General features: G+C 47.2%; 4 protein-coding genes across 4 annotated transcripts; 1 reads left to right on the forward strand and 3 right to left on the reverse strand.

Moving 5' to 3' along the window:
- On the reverse strand, positions 1 to 2,673 carry GL218_03097 (Outward-rectifier potassium channel TOK1; the record flags this gene model as incomplete). Its single annotated transcript, XM_033579643.1, has 5 exons — positions 1 to 325; positions 506 to 1,184; positions 1,267 to 1,333; positions 1,550 to 2,492; positions 2,555 to 2,673. 5 exons carry the CDS (start codon positions 2,671 to 2,673, stop codon positions 1 to 3), a joined length of 2,133 nt encoding a protein of 710 aa, XP_033436850.1.
- A 706-nt stretch (positions 2,674 to 3,379) lies between these two features.
- On the forward strand, positions 3,380 to 4,690 carry GL218_03098 (uncharacterized protein; the record flags this gene model as incomplete). The annotated part of the gene is made up of 2 exons (XM_033579644.1): positions 3,380 to 3,516; positions 3,586 to 4,690. 2 exons carry the CDS (start codon positions 3,380 to 3,382, stop codon positions 4,688 to 4,690), a joined length of 1,242 nt encoding a protein of 413 aa, XP_033436847.1.
- Positions 4,691 to 6,416: 1,726 nt separating this feature from the next.
- GL218_03099 (Retinal-specific ATP-binding cassette transporter) lies at positions 6,417 to 9,482 on the reverse strand (the record flags this gene model as incomplete). The annotated part of the gene is made up of 2 exons (XM_033579645.1): positions 6,417 to 7,374; positions 8,668 to 9,482. 2 exons carry the CDS (start codon positions 9,480 to 9,482, stop codon positions 6,417 to 6,419), a joined length of 1,773 nt encoding a protein of 590 aa, XP_033436848.1.
- Positions 9,483 to 12,633: 3,151 nt separating this feature from the next.
- GL218_03100 (DNA repair protein rhp41) lies at positions 12,634 to 15,130 on the reverse strand (the record flags this gene model as incomplete). The annotated part of the gene is made up of 3 exons (XM_033579646.1): positions 12,634 to 14,298; positions 14,353 to 15,001; positions 15,066 to 15,130. The coding sequence occupies 3 exons, from the start codon at positions 15,128 to 15,130 to the stop codon at positions 12,634 to 12,636; spliced, it is 2,379 nt and encodes a 792-aa protein (XP_033436173.1).
- Between the last annotated feature and the right edge of the window lie 274 nt (positions 15,131 to 15,404).

Consider the following 15,404-nt stretch of genomic DNA (forward strand, 5'->3'; position numbering starts at 1 on the left):
CTAAAATCCACTCCGCCTCCTCCCGGGTATCCAGTAGCGGGCTTCGGTGTCCGATCCAGCTCCACTTCGGTATTTCCGCCGCGGGACTCGCTTCTTCTTCTTCTTCTTCGCCGTTATTTTGTTGCTGTTGCTGCTGTTATCTTCGTCGTCGTCTCTGGATCTTGGATTGTCATCTCCGTTCATGGGAGTGGCGGATTCCCCGTGCAGCCGATTCGCAAGGGTGCGAGGACGTCTACCGTGGCGTCCCTCCGGCGGCTGGTGCTCGGGTCGGCGGTGGTTCTCGGCGCTGCTCTCGTCCTCGCCGATGAGTCGGAGGTACCATGCCCTGCTCCAGGTTAGCGCGGAAGGGATGGCTATTAATTTACCTGATGTATATATACTGGTATCTAGCAATCCGTCGAAGTATAAGACGGAGAGCTGAAGATGGAAAATCCGATAGCTAGTAAGGAAAGGAAAAGAGAGATGTGATAGTGGGGAAACGCGGAAATGGCTCGGGTTTACTGACCACTCCTTAAAGGTGTACTTGCGCGGCGGCGAGTGCCGCAGGTGCTTAGTCACGCGGGATATCTCGTCGATTAGGACGAGGTGGTACTCGGCGCGGGATTTGGGGAGTTCGGTGGGCAGGCTTTTTCGGGCTACGGAGGCGGAGCGTCTCGGTGACTTCGTCTTTAGGTTTTTGGCGGATCGAGATTTGTGTGTGAGTTGTGGTCTATTAGGAGATTGTTTAGTTGAAGTAGTTAGCGGCGATGACGTTAGCCGCAATTCTCCGTTTTCAGCGTCCCCCTGGGCTCTTCGGTTGCTTTCTGCATTATTTATATCGGTTGAATTGGAAGCCCTTCCTTCATCTTCTTCGTCGTTATCCTCGTCGTCGTCTGTATGCTGCTCATGCGCTGCTCCTAAGAAGCCGGGGGGAGATTCTTCGATATCGTCGTCCACAAACAGCATACCACAGGAAAATTTTGACAGCAACTGCTTCATTTCTTTCTTGAAGCCATGTTCTCCAGGCAATATTGTGAGGTTTCCAAGTAAAAGGGTGCCATCTTTAATGCCCTTCACGATCGTATCCCCCGCGTTTGATATAAGGACAGTCATAGTGGGTAAGGCGAGCAGTGACCAGAATACAAAGAATGCCTTGGCTGAGTTCGAGACTGGGGTGAGGTCACCATACCCGATCGTTGTCAAAGCTGTGAATGAGAAATAAAACCCGTCGAAGTAGGACCATCCTTGATATGGGTATTCGCACTCTTGAAAAATCTTGGCACCTACTAGCCAGAGCAGCAGCCAAGTAATAAACGATACTGTCATGGCGGTCCATCTTTCTCTTTTTGATGCTCTGTTATATGTGAGTATTATAGGATGGTACATGGATATTTGGTACCTTGATATATTCACATATCAGGAGAAAGAACGGAAGTCCTTGACATGAAAGAATGTGTAAGAAAGAAAATTTGACCACTTACTACCCCAAGTTAGCATATAATATAGATAGAATAAAAGGATAAAAGGAGGGAGAAATAGTCCCTAGAGACCACAAATAGAGTGTACATACCTGTCGTTGAACCTTGCGCATGAGTTGAAATTCTTTCTGACGGCGCTCAAACTCTGTCCAGCGAGCATTTGAAGGGAAACCATCCGAAGCTCCGTCGTCGATCGGTTCAAGAACACTACTATGTCCTTTCCGCAAGACGCGCCGTATTAATAGCCGCCGTTGTCTCTCTAACATGCGCGCGTCGAGCCTATGCTTGCCGCGATCAAGAATCAAGCTCCGGATAGATCCAATTACCAAACCAAGGCTGATAACACCAATCAGCGCGTATGGAACGAGAATGCCACGTCCAAGACTGGTCTGTGGGGATAGTTCCCCGAAGCCAACCGTGAAGAGAGTGACATCTGCCCAATATACAGAATCAAGGTAGTTCCAGCCCTCGATCTTGGAGAAGACAAAAGCGCCTAAGAGTAGGTATACGAGGAAGAGGATAGTCTGAAGCATCAAAGTCCTCTGGCTAGTTGTCAATTCAAAGTCTTTACCGTAGTGCCCAGTTTGAGCACCCCAGACCGTGATGACCATAAGAGAGGCAACTATGAAGTAGATGATAGCAGCAAACAAGCCATAATAGAAGGCTTGGGACCAGACATATTCAATTTGTGGCTGAAGATCTAACGGTCCAGTTGCTGTAGCACACAGGGCTATGAGACATATCGCCGATATGTACCAACCAGCTATCGTTATAGGTTGCGCAATCGAAAACCGCACCCTCTTCGTCATATTCAGCAGGAGAAACACGTTCGCGATTATAGCTAGGGCTAGTTGGACGGCATTCACTACTGTTAGCCACAGAGGGTCCTTGACATATACTGCTTTAGTAATGTCGGAACCTGGAGGAATATGCTGTCTCCAATACTTGACAAGCGAACAAATACTGAAAGCTGAAGCCACAGGGCCCAGGGTACCAGCTATCATGGGAAATGCGGCTGACGCAAACCACCAACGACTATGAGTTTATGTTAATCAGACTTAACATTTCTAGTAATAGACACACGCTGACTTTCTTACCTAGGATCGAGATGAATCTGGTCATTCATGATACCTCTATCACCAACCTTGTCATGATCTAAGCCATCGACAGCTTGTGACTGTTCGTCGATGTTATTATTTAGGTCTGCATCCTCCATCTTGATGAGCGAGAGAGCAGGCGCTCGCTCATATTTTTTGTTATAAACTTTTAAAATGTCAAGAAGCAGTTTTGATCCATAAGCCCTGCCTTAGTTGGCGACTGGATAAGTAAGATTGAGTTTGAAACCAGCAGTTCAAGGACGTCTAATAACCACTTCTTCTTTACTGAAGGCCTAAATAACGAGCGTCGAGTATGCCCTCACGTTTTATATATGTAGATACGACATTTAAGAGAATAAACATGGCGGAATAAGAATATATATATGGTTGACAAAGTAAGGTCAGGCGCATGTCCTGATATGGATAGATGGATGGATGGATGGATGTTTTATGTGGTATGACGTCGCTTGGCATCGGGATCGCGAAGAAGCTAAGCTTTAGGTGGATATATCTGCTAACTTTACCTGCTAGGATTAGGGGATAATAACCTGTTGGAATGACATATGATTGGCTCTAAACCCACTAAGAAATATGCAACAACCGATCTCTTATCACCTAATTCTTTTTATCGCTTGGCGCGTAAAAATAGTTCTTTTGATTTTTGTTACTTTTCTACCTATGATCCATCCTAGTTACGCATTTGATAACGTTGATGCATAATTACAACTCAAATTATACAAAATTAAAAGGACGAGACATTCTCAATTTTCAGTAATAAGATATTCATGAGTTCATGCTTCATGAATTCCGAGTCGTAGAGGGAAGATGAGAATATGGATCCCAAGTAGGAGTTTAATATTTGCTGGCCTTCGCGGTCACAGACCAAGGCGTTATAGCGCTGTTACCAACGATGTAGAACGAGTGAATGTCCGTGTCGGCTCATCAGGCGATACTACCATTGAGTAAGTAACTATGAAATACATGTATCATTGGATTTGTTAAATCTGACTTACGTATAAATGAGTACTTAGTCTACATAATATTGCGAAGTTATCATCACAAAACTCCTTATTGGTGTATCTACCACCGTTTTCAACAGCCTTCACAGATACACCGGCCCAGTTGCCAAAATTCATCCAGGGGCAACCGACAGCTGTGATAAACTACCGTTGGGATGGTTTCTCTCCCTTCCGAACTAGAAAGAGTGCCGCTTCAGCATCTACGGATAAATCGGACGAGGAATTCTCTCCTATCCTGTCCTGGCCAGCGCCTATTCATGATGTTTCAATGGCTTACAGCTGGATTGCCCAAAACCTAGGTCCATCTGGTTATGCGCGCCGAGACGTATACCTCTACGGCTCATATCTTGGGGCATCCCTGGCAATGTCTCTTGCTCTTACGGAAACTTATCCCTACGAGCAGATGGCTGTTCGAGGATGCATAGCCTTCAATGGAATATATAACTGGACTACGTTTCTCCCCGACCATCCCATTAACAATCCACCAAAACCAGGTTCGACCTTGGAGACAAAAATCCCATCTCGCTCGAACGACCCGCACTTCCAGGAGCTGAAGCAGCACGTCGAGGCATTATTCGTGAGCCCAAGTGGCCTCTTCGACCCGTTTGCGAGCGCTAGTCTATTCTTCTATACTCCTGGTCTTCTCGTGCCACCAGATTTCACCACATCTGCTCTCTCTCCCGAAGCATCGTTCTTAGCGAATGTATCTTTACCGAATCCGGAGACGGGTGAACCAGCGCTGGTCCTCAAGCATCCTCGCAAGGGCCGGCTCTTCTTCCCGCCGACAACATCCACATTAGGAATCCCCCAGACACTGCTGCTCCACACCGAGCCGCCCCCGTTGCCGCCTCCGCATTTAAGGAGGAACCAAAGGCAGAGGAGCAAGGAGGATAGTTTTCAGATCCAGGCCCGAGAATTGGGATGGTACATACATAGCAGAATATTTAGCATGAGGCGGGACGAAGATTTTGAGCGAGATTATGACTATGACAGTTGGGAGTACAGTGATTTTGAAACTATTCGGGTTCGTAATGTAGGGTCTAGTTCTGGAGACTATAGACTCAACAGCAAAGGGGAGGAACTGGCTGCGACCTGGCTGGAGGATCATATTAGTTAGTAGGTGCAAGCATAAAATCTCGACTCCTATGCGAATGTTTATGGTAGATTTTATGCCGGTACTAACATATAATCGCAACTCGTAGCTGAATTTTACGGTATCAAAAAGGGGACTTGACGTAGTTGTTGTGCATGTGTATACCAGCTAGAATAATTCTCAAGAGCAGATCATCAATGTATCGATATTGGGAATTAGCCAACTAAAGCCACTTGTCTTTGCAGAAATGGAAGAACTGGTTTACATATCCATCTACCTTAGGTACCTAAGATACCCTTACTTGAACGACATGCTCTCTGAAGTATGTAAATAAGGTCCCTATTTATCCACATACTAAAACAACAATGCCATCACCAACAATATCGCTCTAACCATCTAAAAGCACCATACATATAAATCAACACGCGCTAAAGCACAAGTCCAAACCCACCACTGCTAGGTACTGTGTGGGTGTAAAAGGATGTTGTATTGTAAAAGATTCTAATATCCACTTTTCAAGTGGTGAAAATCTTATATATGCGCTTAAGCATCGTACCTTCCAACAGTACCTTTAAAAACCGCCCCCAAGTCTCCACCGCACCGCACCGCACTAACCCCTCTAAGCACAAATCCCCACATCCCAGCATTCAAGCACCAGCCCCAACCTATATAAACCCATATAACGGCCAATCTTTCAACAACTACTAGGGTCTGATGGTCTAGTGGTAGGATTCTCGCTTTGGGATCATTCGAAATGAGTCGCAAACTTGCGAGAGGTCCCGGGTTCGATCCCCGGTCAGACCCTGCTTTTTGCATTTTTCTACAGCTTAGGTATTATTTATGGGATGGATGCTGGGAAAATACTGCACCCTTTTTTTTGTTCTGCTCTGGGTGGTGGTGGATTGGCAGGATTGACAGACAATTAATTGCGTCGATGCTACGTGATTGACAAGGTTCAATGCAGAATACCCGGAACGCTTCGTGGGGTGGATTATTTTTTTTTCCCCCATCTCAATTGCGTCAAAGACAGACCTTGGGCACGGTTCTTATTATTCCTCACTTACCATTGTTTCCCGCGCACTTGCATCACATCGCATTCTCTACATAGTAGGATAGACATCGCAAAATAATAATAATAAATAAGATATTTAGCACAACCATTTCATCAATATAATCTCTTCAACCTCTATAACAGAGATATATATTCCGTCTAATCAACATACGAGGGTATATATAATAACTACCTACATATAAACCATATAACTTTCAGCTGCCTAGTTATCTATTTATTCCATGCTATATGTCCACGCCGTATATATGTGAGGTATGTATGTATGTATATGTGCCTAATGCATTCATGTATATATATCCATCCATCTAATCGGGACTTTCGTCCGTAAACCATGATTTATCGCATGATATCTACCTCTAAAATGCATAAGCAGTAAGAAAATTTCTTATATGACAAGTTCGGATATGATGCAGATGTGTACCTAGGTATGTATGTGTGTATGTGTGTAGGTATGTAGAAGTGTATGAGGTGTATGCAAACCACCCCTCTACCTCCACGCCCACCATGCTTTCTTCTTCTTCTCATTGTATCCCTCCTCGCGAACATTGTGCTGTCCGACGATCGTCAGGAACACCTGGTCGAGCGTCGTCGGCGTGCATGAGAAGTGCTCGATGCAGAGCTCTTCCTTATGTTCCTCCAAGATCACGATCAGCCGACCGACTGCGCTACCGGTCCCTGCTACGGCGCTTGCTGGTATAGAGAATCGCATTTGTCCGTGATACGTCTTCTGCTCTCTATCTCTGCGCCCGGCCATTTGTCCGCGACCCATTGTCTCACCCGCTCCATCTCCTCGGGCGTCGAGTGCGGCGCCGACTTGCTGACAAGATGCACGTGCAAGGTGTCACCGAAGCGCTGGCGAAGGTTTTCTGTGGTTCCCATAGCTAGCATACGTTTTGCCAGTATACCAGCGCGGTTTGCGAGCGCATCAGCTTCCTCCATGCTGTGGGTGGTGAGAAGAATAGATCGGCCAGGCACGATGGAGTGCAGCGTTCGCCACATGATTCGCTTAGCTGCAGCATCGAGACCAGAAGAGGGCTCATCGAGAAGAACAACACTGGGATTGCCCATCAAAGCGATACCGAGGGATAGCTTTCTCTTATTTCCGCCGGAAAGCGCATGCGCCATACGAGTCGAAAAGGCCTCGAGACCCACAGCGCGAAGAACAGCCCGGACGTTGTGGTCGATATCAGGAATGCCCCTGATCCGCGCGTAGAAGCGTAGATGCTCGAGGACCGTCATCGAATCGATAGCATCAAATTGAGGGCACACGCCCAAGTGAGATCGAGCTTCAGCACGACGACGGCTCACAGACGTATTCTCGACGAGAACATCACCTCCATTGTAGCTAGGCTGGATGTCACCGCGGATCAACGAGATAGTCGTAGACTTTCCAGCTCCATTGGGCCCCAATAGCGCAAAGACCTCGCTGTGCTGAACGCCGAATGTAACATTTTCAACAGCTGTATTTTTGCCGAACGTCTTTGTCAAGTGTAACACCCGGAGACCGTCGCTCTCCTGGGGCGTGCTAGTTACGCGGACTAGTTCATTAGCGATTTCTTCATCCGAAGCAGCAGGGTCATTAGAGGATGGCGGTGTCTTTTGCGTGAAGCGGCTAAGTAGGCTACTTCCCGACCCGCTGTCGTGCCATAGTAGGTAACCGAATAGGAGGATCGATTGTATAACCAAGTACAGAATCGGACCACCGTAAGCAGTTATGGCGGCGGGTTACTTTGTATTTGATCTCCATCGCACGTTACTGAGAAAAGGTTGAGGGTGATAAACATCGTTCGAACGACTGAACCAATGGGCACGAAGGCCGATATAACGAAATGGGCAATGAGTATAGACGAATCGATAAGAATGACTGGTGAGTATGTGAGAACGCAAAGATATGCAATCAAGTAGATCAGAAACCCGACTGCCTGGCCAGCTGCCGAGAAAGCATACGTTGACAGCTGATTGTTGCTGAATAGAGATATAACGTATGAGAGCAAAGTAGACGCCAAGCCGTATAACATGAAAATGAGAAAGAGGTAAGGGACATGATACCAAACGTCAGAAGATGCGGCAAATGCGGTGCGGCGGTGGCAAGCCCGGATGAGACGATAACAATTGCAAAGTCGAATAGGGTATAAGAAGCCCAGAGCGGTAGCGAACGCACTCCGTTCGAGTACTGTAATCCTCGGACGTTTCGACGTCTCTCTATGTTTGGGTAAAGGCCAAAGAAAGCGGGATAGATGGACATGGCCAAACAAAAGTAGATCAGCAGCTGTAGGGAATCTCCGGTCGACGGCGCCCAAGGGGTATCGAACGGCGCGTAAGTCGTGGCAATGCTAATGTTGGCTAGCATGGTGTCCAAAGCGTTCAGTGCGAAGACTGAGGTAAGAACATCTCCGCTGTCTGCTTGGTAGAAGACAGTGGGTACAGAATTACATCCCCAAGCCACCACCCGCCAGGTGTAATGTTCTTTCGCATTGTTGCGACGAAGTTATTAAATTCATCTAACGAATCGACCAGATGTAAACTCTCCATGAACGACGTAAGTGGATTTATCGGTGCCCCGGTCAAATTGTCGGCTCTGATATGGAGTTGGCTCAGACTCTGGTTCTGACTTTCGCTTAGGAGGACAGGGGCGAAAAGTCTCTGTATCGTCTCATTACTAAATTGTGAAGACGGGCCGGCGACTAGCCACAGGTTGTCATATAGACTCAAAGAACCGGATGAATCAACATTCTTTTGATCGGCCGGGCTACATCCTACCGGGTGTTGATCCGCGACGTAGAGAGCTGTCAGAGCTGCCGCTATTATCGGAATTAGAAGGGCCGCCACGTAAGGAAACCAGTTTGTCTTGAAGATGGTACACCGCTTCATAAACAGTACTCCTGTCTGCTTTAAATAGCCAATTGGGTGTCCTGACAGTAACTCTAACCTGTCCTTCTCAAGCTCACTTCCAATACTGTCCTCAGTGCCCACTTGCGTGTCGCTAGCAACTTCAGCAGAGGATGAGCTCTCTGCTTGTCGTATGGCATGCTCGCCCCTGACTTCTTCAGCTACCTGTAGAAACACATCTTCAATGGTGGGATTGGAAAATTTGTAGTCGTAGATTTCGGCGGACTCAAGAGAGCGTATGACCTCTGCAGCAAGACTAGATGTTGGCGCAATATAGCTAATCACGTCGAAACCTATCTTGCGGGTCACGTTTTTGATTTCTGGCGGATTCTTGATCTCTCTGGCATTAAATACGTGTACCCGATATCCGGCACCTAATCTCTCTTTGAGTTCGACAGAAGATCCTTGGGCACGCAGTGTACCCTTAGAGAGGATAGCAATATGATCGGCAAGCAGATCAGCTTCGTCGAGGAAATGAGTGGTGAGAATGATGGTTCGCTTTCCACGCTCGGCCAAAAGGATGTCCCAAATTTTGCGCCGGGAAAGGGGGTCAATTCCGGACGAAACCTCGTCAACACAGCAGACGGCGCTCCCACCAGTTAACATCATTCCAAGTTGTAGCTTTCGTTTCTGACCGCCTGATAGAGTCTTAGACATAGCTTTAGCTTTTGGAGTAAGGTCTACCGCTACTATCAAGTCGTGGATCTCCCGTGAAGATGCAGTATTGTTAGGGGACTTCAGCTTGTTGAAGATCCGGATGTGCTCTTCGACGGTCAACTCGTCCCATAAGACATTCTTTTGCGGCGCAATACCCAACCCTCCTGTTCCATCGATTGTGATACCACCACTAGTCATCTTACCAATGCCAGCAATCGAATCGAGGGTCGTACTCTTTCCGCTACCGTTAGCGCCGAGTAAAGCCAGTATTTGACCCCTTCTTGCGGTGAGTGTCAGCTTATCAACAGCCACAACTGGATCCTTCGGTGCTGATTTAAAGGGAAGCAATCGGTTGAGAAAACCAGGATAATATATTTTCGTGAAGCCCTCCAGGCGAACGGCGTCAGCCGGTGCTGTATCTGCGCTTTGTCCTTGAAGAATCGTACGCCCTTTAGTAGTCGTGCCGTGGAGCACGCGTTCGAGATAAGCCCCAATGGCGGGATAAACAATGATCTGAATGGCGAGGAATATCCAGAAAACATAACCAGGTATGTTCCATGGATTATCAGGGGGATTCTTTAATAAATCGGCTGGATATGATAATCTTTCATATCGCGCTATGTATGTCATAAACCATACAAAGTTACAAGGTGTCTATAATAGCGCAAGGTTAGCAATTGTTCACTTAGACTTCAGATGCCAAGGCATTTGATACCTGGGGGAATAATTAACTATAAGAAACACATACGAAGAGTAAACTCAGAACTGCGACGGTGGCAGTACTAGGCGATGTCAGAGTTTGGGCTAATATTGCTAGCAGAATATACGCTATTGTCGTCACAACACCCGACAGCTGTGATTTATTGAAGAATGCGCCGCCGAGGATAGAGAGGGAAGCCAAAGCGAGTCCGTTAAGGATGAAGTAAAGAAGTACAATGGCGACGCTCGTATCTGCCCAGACTCCTCGCGCAATTATGATCGAGCCAATTACCCATCCCGGAAGATAGACGGCGGTGAACGCAATGTGATAGGAGAGAAGTCTTGCGACCTGGGGTTCCCATCGGTACTTGGTGGGCATCATGGCGTCTAGCAACTGAGACATACCTATTTCTCTTTCGGTCGCCATGTGGCCTGTCATATGGTAACATATGCCGATAACGACAACGAAAAAACGATACGCTCAGGAAGTTTGTCAATGCTGACTGGTAGTTACGCCGAATCCGTGCGGCCCGTTCCTCTTGAGTTTCCGGGGTGTACGGGAACTCGTCTATAATATCCGGGATCCGGGACTGGCCGCCGGTATTAGAAACGGCCGAGATGGCGGCATCTACGGTCCGCTGCAAGGGAAGAGTGTAGATCTGAGCACTATTATCATCTTGTGTTACGTCAATCTTCGATCCCAACTCGCCATCTGCTCGAAGCGTATAATTCCATATTCCCCCTTCGCCTTCGGACGGAGAGGAAAAGAATACTACGGCGCCATAACAAGACGATACACCGCGCAAGGAGCTCCGGCACGCATAAGACAAATCAGATAAACTCGATAACCTCGACGCATTTTTCCCGGCTCCGGTTACCGTTTCCGAAAGTGTATCGATAACACGTTCGATGTCGCCACCCACGAAACCACTGTTTACAAAAGCGACTGTATTACGATTCGTTTCGGTCGCAACAGCAAGTCCATTCTGTAGTGACCTAATAGCGCGCGTATCTCCAATGCCATACACAGCCGGTGGTACGAATAAATTCCGCGCAAAGGTAAGGAAAGCCGCTAGAAGAACAGGAAGTATAAGCGCTCTTATGATAGTCGCGAACCAATGGCGAAGGACGATGATCTTGAGGTTCTTGGCCGTCAAGGTCCAAGTCTGTCGCAAGAAAGCCATTTGTCGTCAAATAGCAGACAAACTCGCAATCTATCTCGTCTCGAGAGGAAGTAAAACGTCCTATCGAAAGGCGGTCAAGTCGAATTAAAGGGCCGGCGTCTGCTGACAGATCCGCGTCGTAAGGAATAATTTTTATGGCGCCATGTAAGATGCGTCAGGTAGTTAATGTATCGATCTCTCGCAAAAAAAGTAAGAAAAGACGGGAAAGTCGGAAAACGAACAAAGGATAGAAAGTGAATTGAGTATATATATAACTATATTATTATAGTTATTGAATAATATCAAAAAAAACCAAGTACTAAGCCTCCTAATCCTTAGGCAAGAAAACTATCCCAGAACCAAACCCGCCTGAATCATGTAGCCTCGTTCAGACCAGATGTTACACGATCTACCCAAACTCACGAGCTCTCATGGGTGATGCGTATGAGGGTATGTAAAAAAGAAATCGGCGATTGGATTGGTCCGAACGTCCCGGAATTGTCTATGTACGAAATGACGAGGGGACCTAAAGCGGTTCGAACCAAAGAGGTACAAAGGTCCGTAGGCAGTGGCAGTGCTTCTAAGCTTCGTAGAATATTACCCACCTAGGAGGTAGGGCGGTATAAATCGGCCAATAGGAATCGTATGGAAATTTAGTTGCCTACCTAGCTGCAGGCCTGCAACTTACAACGTCCAAAACCTAAGGTACTTAACCTTAGGTACTTATTTAATGTAGGTATGCCGACGCCCGATTGAAACGGCCCGCTTAGCTCATGTCAAACCTTAAAAGTTTCTACATACTATGTAGCGTGTAAGATCTACTACGTAATTGAGCCATTTCCAGCATATGCATATAGGTACACAAAAAGGTAATACTTCCCGAGGAGTAAGAAAAAAAAAACTGCAATACGATATGTATTCCGTTTGAGCAAACACAAACGCCGCGTTCTCGCCAAGTCTCAATTCGCCAATTTCGATGAGGAGATATGCTGCAGATTCCCGTAAATACCAGGCAGCAACATACATGGAAAATCTGTGCATACATGTAGGTACATATGTATGTACGTATGTACCTAATGCATCCTATCTACATCATGTTACATACGCTGCCGACGAATAAACGAGCCATACAGAATTGACGCGTCAACTAATACATAACTCGTTGAAAATAATGACGAAAAGCCATCTTTGTACTTCATATTATTGAACTTACAAAATGCCAATATCTCTCCAAGAGCATCGCCTCCTCCTGATGGAAGATGCTCACGTTAAACCCCTGCTAAATGGGCCCTGCGATGCGGCTGCTTACTCGTCCGTTGTTATAGGTGCAGGATTGAGATCGGCGGGCTACACCGGCCGAAGGTTGGCTAGATCTCACGACCAAACCTAACCCATACCTGTACTTTTGGATTACCTATACCGTTATCCGCCAAGGTAGCTAGTCGCGTAAATGCTTAAAAGCCGCATCTATGTATTGAGTCCTTGACTTAGTCGACCATGAAACCGCCAGCATAGTCGTCATCTATCGTAAAGCCCCCAGCTTCACCGCTGTCATCACTTTGCTGTGCCACGTCCTCCATGTCAGCCTCCTCCTGTACTACCCCTTTTCCATTATCAACGTCGGCAGTATTTTGATTCTTACTTTCCTCTTCAGAGTCAACGCCTTCCCAGATCCGTTGTCGAACCCTAAGGCCCCTCAAAAATAATTTCCAAGTCTTGAGAGCTTCGCGGATCCGCAATTCCTTTTCTATATCGGCTTCCCGGTCTAGAAGACCTGTGATCACGGCCCGGACAGCCTCCTCATGTTCTGCGGCGACAACCACTCCATATAGGACTGCTGTGCCTTGTCTACCCTTAAATTGAAAGCCAGTGAGAGCGGGCGCGTAGTCTACCCCCAATATGAAGGCGGCTCGGGCGCCGAGCTCGTCAGCCACGTAGGCACCGCCCTCCGGAACCATGCTGGGCACGTAAATATCCAAATTTCCAAATCGGTTCTTCGGTACTCGCCCGTTGACAACCGGGGAATGTTTGAATTGTACAGTCTGATTGATTGTGAATATTGGCGTTCCGACTGTCCCGTCGGGATCGCCATCCTCGTCGTCATCAAATGAATCTGTCTTCTGTTTTGCGCGTTTAGGTAGGAATTTGGCAGGTATCTCATTCGGGAGAACCTCTCTACCCATTCGATACCACTTTTCCCTACTGCGAGCAATATGTACATCCTTACGCCTGTAAATCTTCTCCAGGGGACCGTTACTACCAGCCCCTATTGTTCCTGACGCAGAAGCACCGGGCACAAGTACCTCGTTCCGCCTAAAGTGCCGTTCGAGTGCATATATAGGATGGTCCTTGAAGTCAGCAATGTTACGAGGCATTGGCTCCCGTATCTCAATGGCTATTAATTCGTTATTTTCAATCTGATCTAGGTCTGAAGTGAACCCGCGGGAGAAAGCCCTAAGAACTTTCCGCCACCACCTTTCACCAGTAGCTTCTGCGCTTTCGATTCGCATCTTTCTTGTTTTTGCATTGAACGCTTTCGCATAGCGGCGAGTTACATCTTTTGCCGTGCCATCAGCTTCAAAGGCAACGACGTAGGTCATACAATTTTCCCTGTCAGAAGCTGGAGGTTCCATTTTCTGAGGTTTCCAGAACGAGTCTGTCACTAATGGGTCGACGGGTTGCCATTTCTGATGGGCCTCGTCTAGAATTTCAACCCAATAGACAGGATGTCGTGATTCTCGGATTTTTTTAGGCACAGGAGGAACTTCGCGAGATGAACTAGCAGTATGGATTGTGGGAACCTGGAAAGCCATAGCGTTCGGATGCCCTAACCGCCTGCGGATTGGGCAAACGGTCTCTTCTGGTGAATCGACCGTATTACTATTATTATTTGCAGCATTCTGTTGCATCTGTGCATATCGCGCTGCTATGGATAGCTTTCCCTCAGATTTTGGCGGTTTCCCTAAAGGAGGGCCTCCGGAAGCAAAAGCAAGAGGTTGAAGAGAACATACAAGCCTGGCTTCAACCCCAGCGCTGCGGAGGAGTGCACAATACAACTGTGCGCCGACATCACGCGAGCCACGAAGGGATTTTGCCGCTTCTTGGAAATCTGGCTTTTCTCTAGACGATTCTGCATCGTCTGGGAGCTTGTACTATGAAGATCAATTAGTCTACTCTCCATAATAAAAGAAATCAAATGGGCATACGCCTTTAAGATGCTCTTCGTTCTCGGCCCAAAGTGCCCGCCGAAGTCCTCGCTCGGTAATCTGGAATTTTGTTTTATACATGGTTCCCACTTGCCCCAGACCATCCTTAAGGGACTGTGCCCGTCCGAATTGAGTAAGCTGGGTCCCCGGGTTGAGATATTTAACCGTTTTCTTAGTTAGGAGTGCTCGCAGCGTGTCCTGGACGACGGCATCATTACACCACCGATTTCTACGGGCGACATGGGCTAAAAGGTAGAGCAAATGCGTCTTATGTATTTCAATTCGACGATCCTTTTCTGCCCTGCTGATCGGCTTTCGCCTATCCACAGTCTTCTGAGCACCCGTAGTCGTCTGCGTCGAAAAGTCAAGCACCAAATCCTTATTAGCATCTTTGGCATCTTCGATATTATTTAAGTTCGGAGGTGCCGAGAAATCGACATCTTCAAATTGTATATCATCATCGTCTTCATCTTCTTCATCTGAATCTCTATATACCGTCTGCACAGTCGCAGCTGGTAATGGCACATCCTCGAACTGTATATCCTCTTCATCGTCTACATCCTCAATCTTGGGTGTTATCTCCGGAGGATTCGGTTTCTTGGGTAATTCTTCATTTTTTGACCGGGCCGCCTCCTTTTTAAAGGCCGCTCTGGTAAGGGCGCATCGGGTTGGACATCGGCTTCAACAAGCATTTGGCGATAGATATCCGGAACATTGGAGCGCCTCGCACTGGACCTTGTCTGTCGGGAGGACCCAGAAGCCGTCGTATTCGTCGCATGATTTCTAGATGCTGCACGCTTCCTTCCGGCCATTAGAATAAATTTATGAATTATAATATATTAAAAGGTACCAAAGAGAACTAAATAGATGTAAACGTAAGCATTATGTCGGCAGCGACAAATATAATAGTTGGGGATGCATGGTGCTGAAGATTGCAAGTTAGTCGCCTTACAAATGCATTAGAAAGGTACCTGAGCCCGGCTTGACGTAAGTGTTCGGCATTTAGGTGCAGCCGCGAACGAGGGGCAAGAATGCGATGCAACAGTCTCGAA

Source organism: Daldinia childiae, assembly GCF_008694065.1.
Source record: "Daldinia childiae strain JS-1345 chromosome Unknown Scaffold3, whole genome shotgun sequence".
Taxonomy (NCBI): Eukaryota; Fungi; Ascomycota; class Sordariomycetes; order Xylariales; family Hypoxylaceae; genus Daldinia; species Daldinia childiae.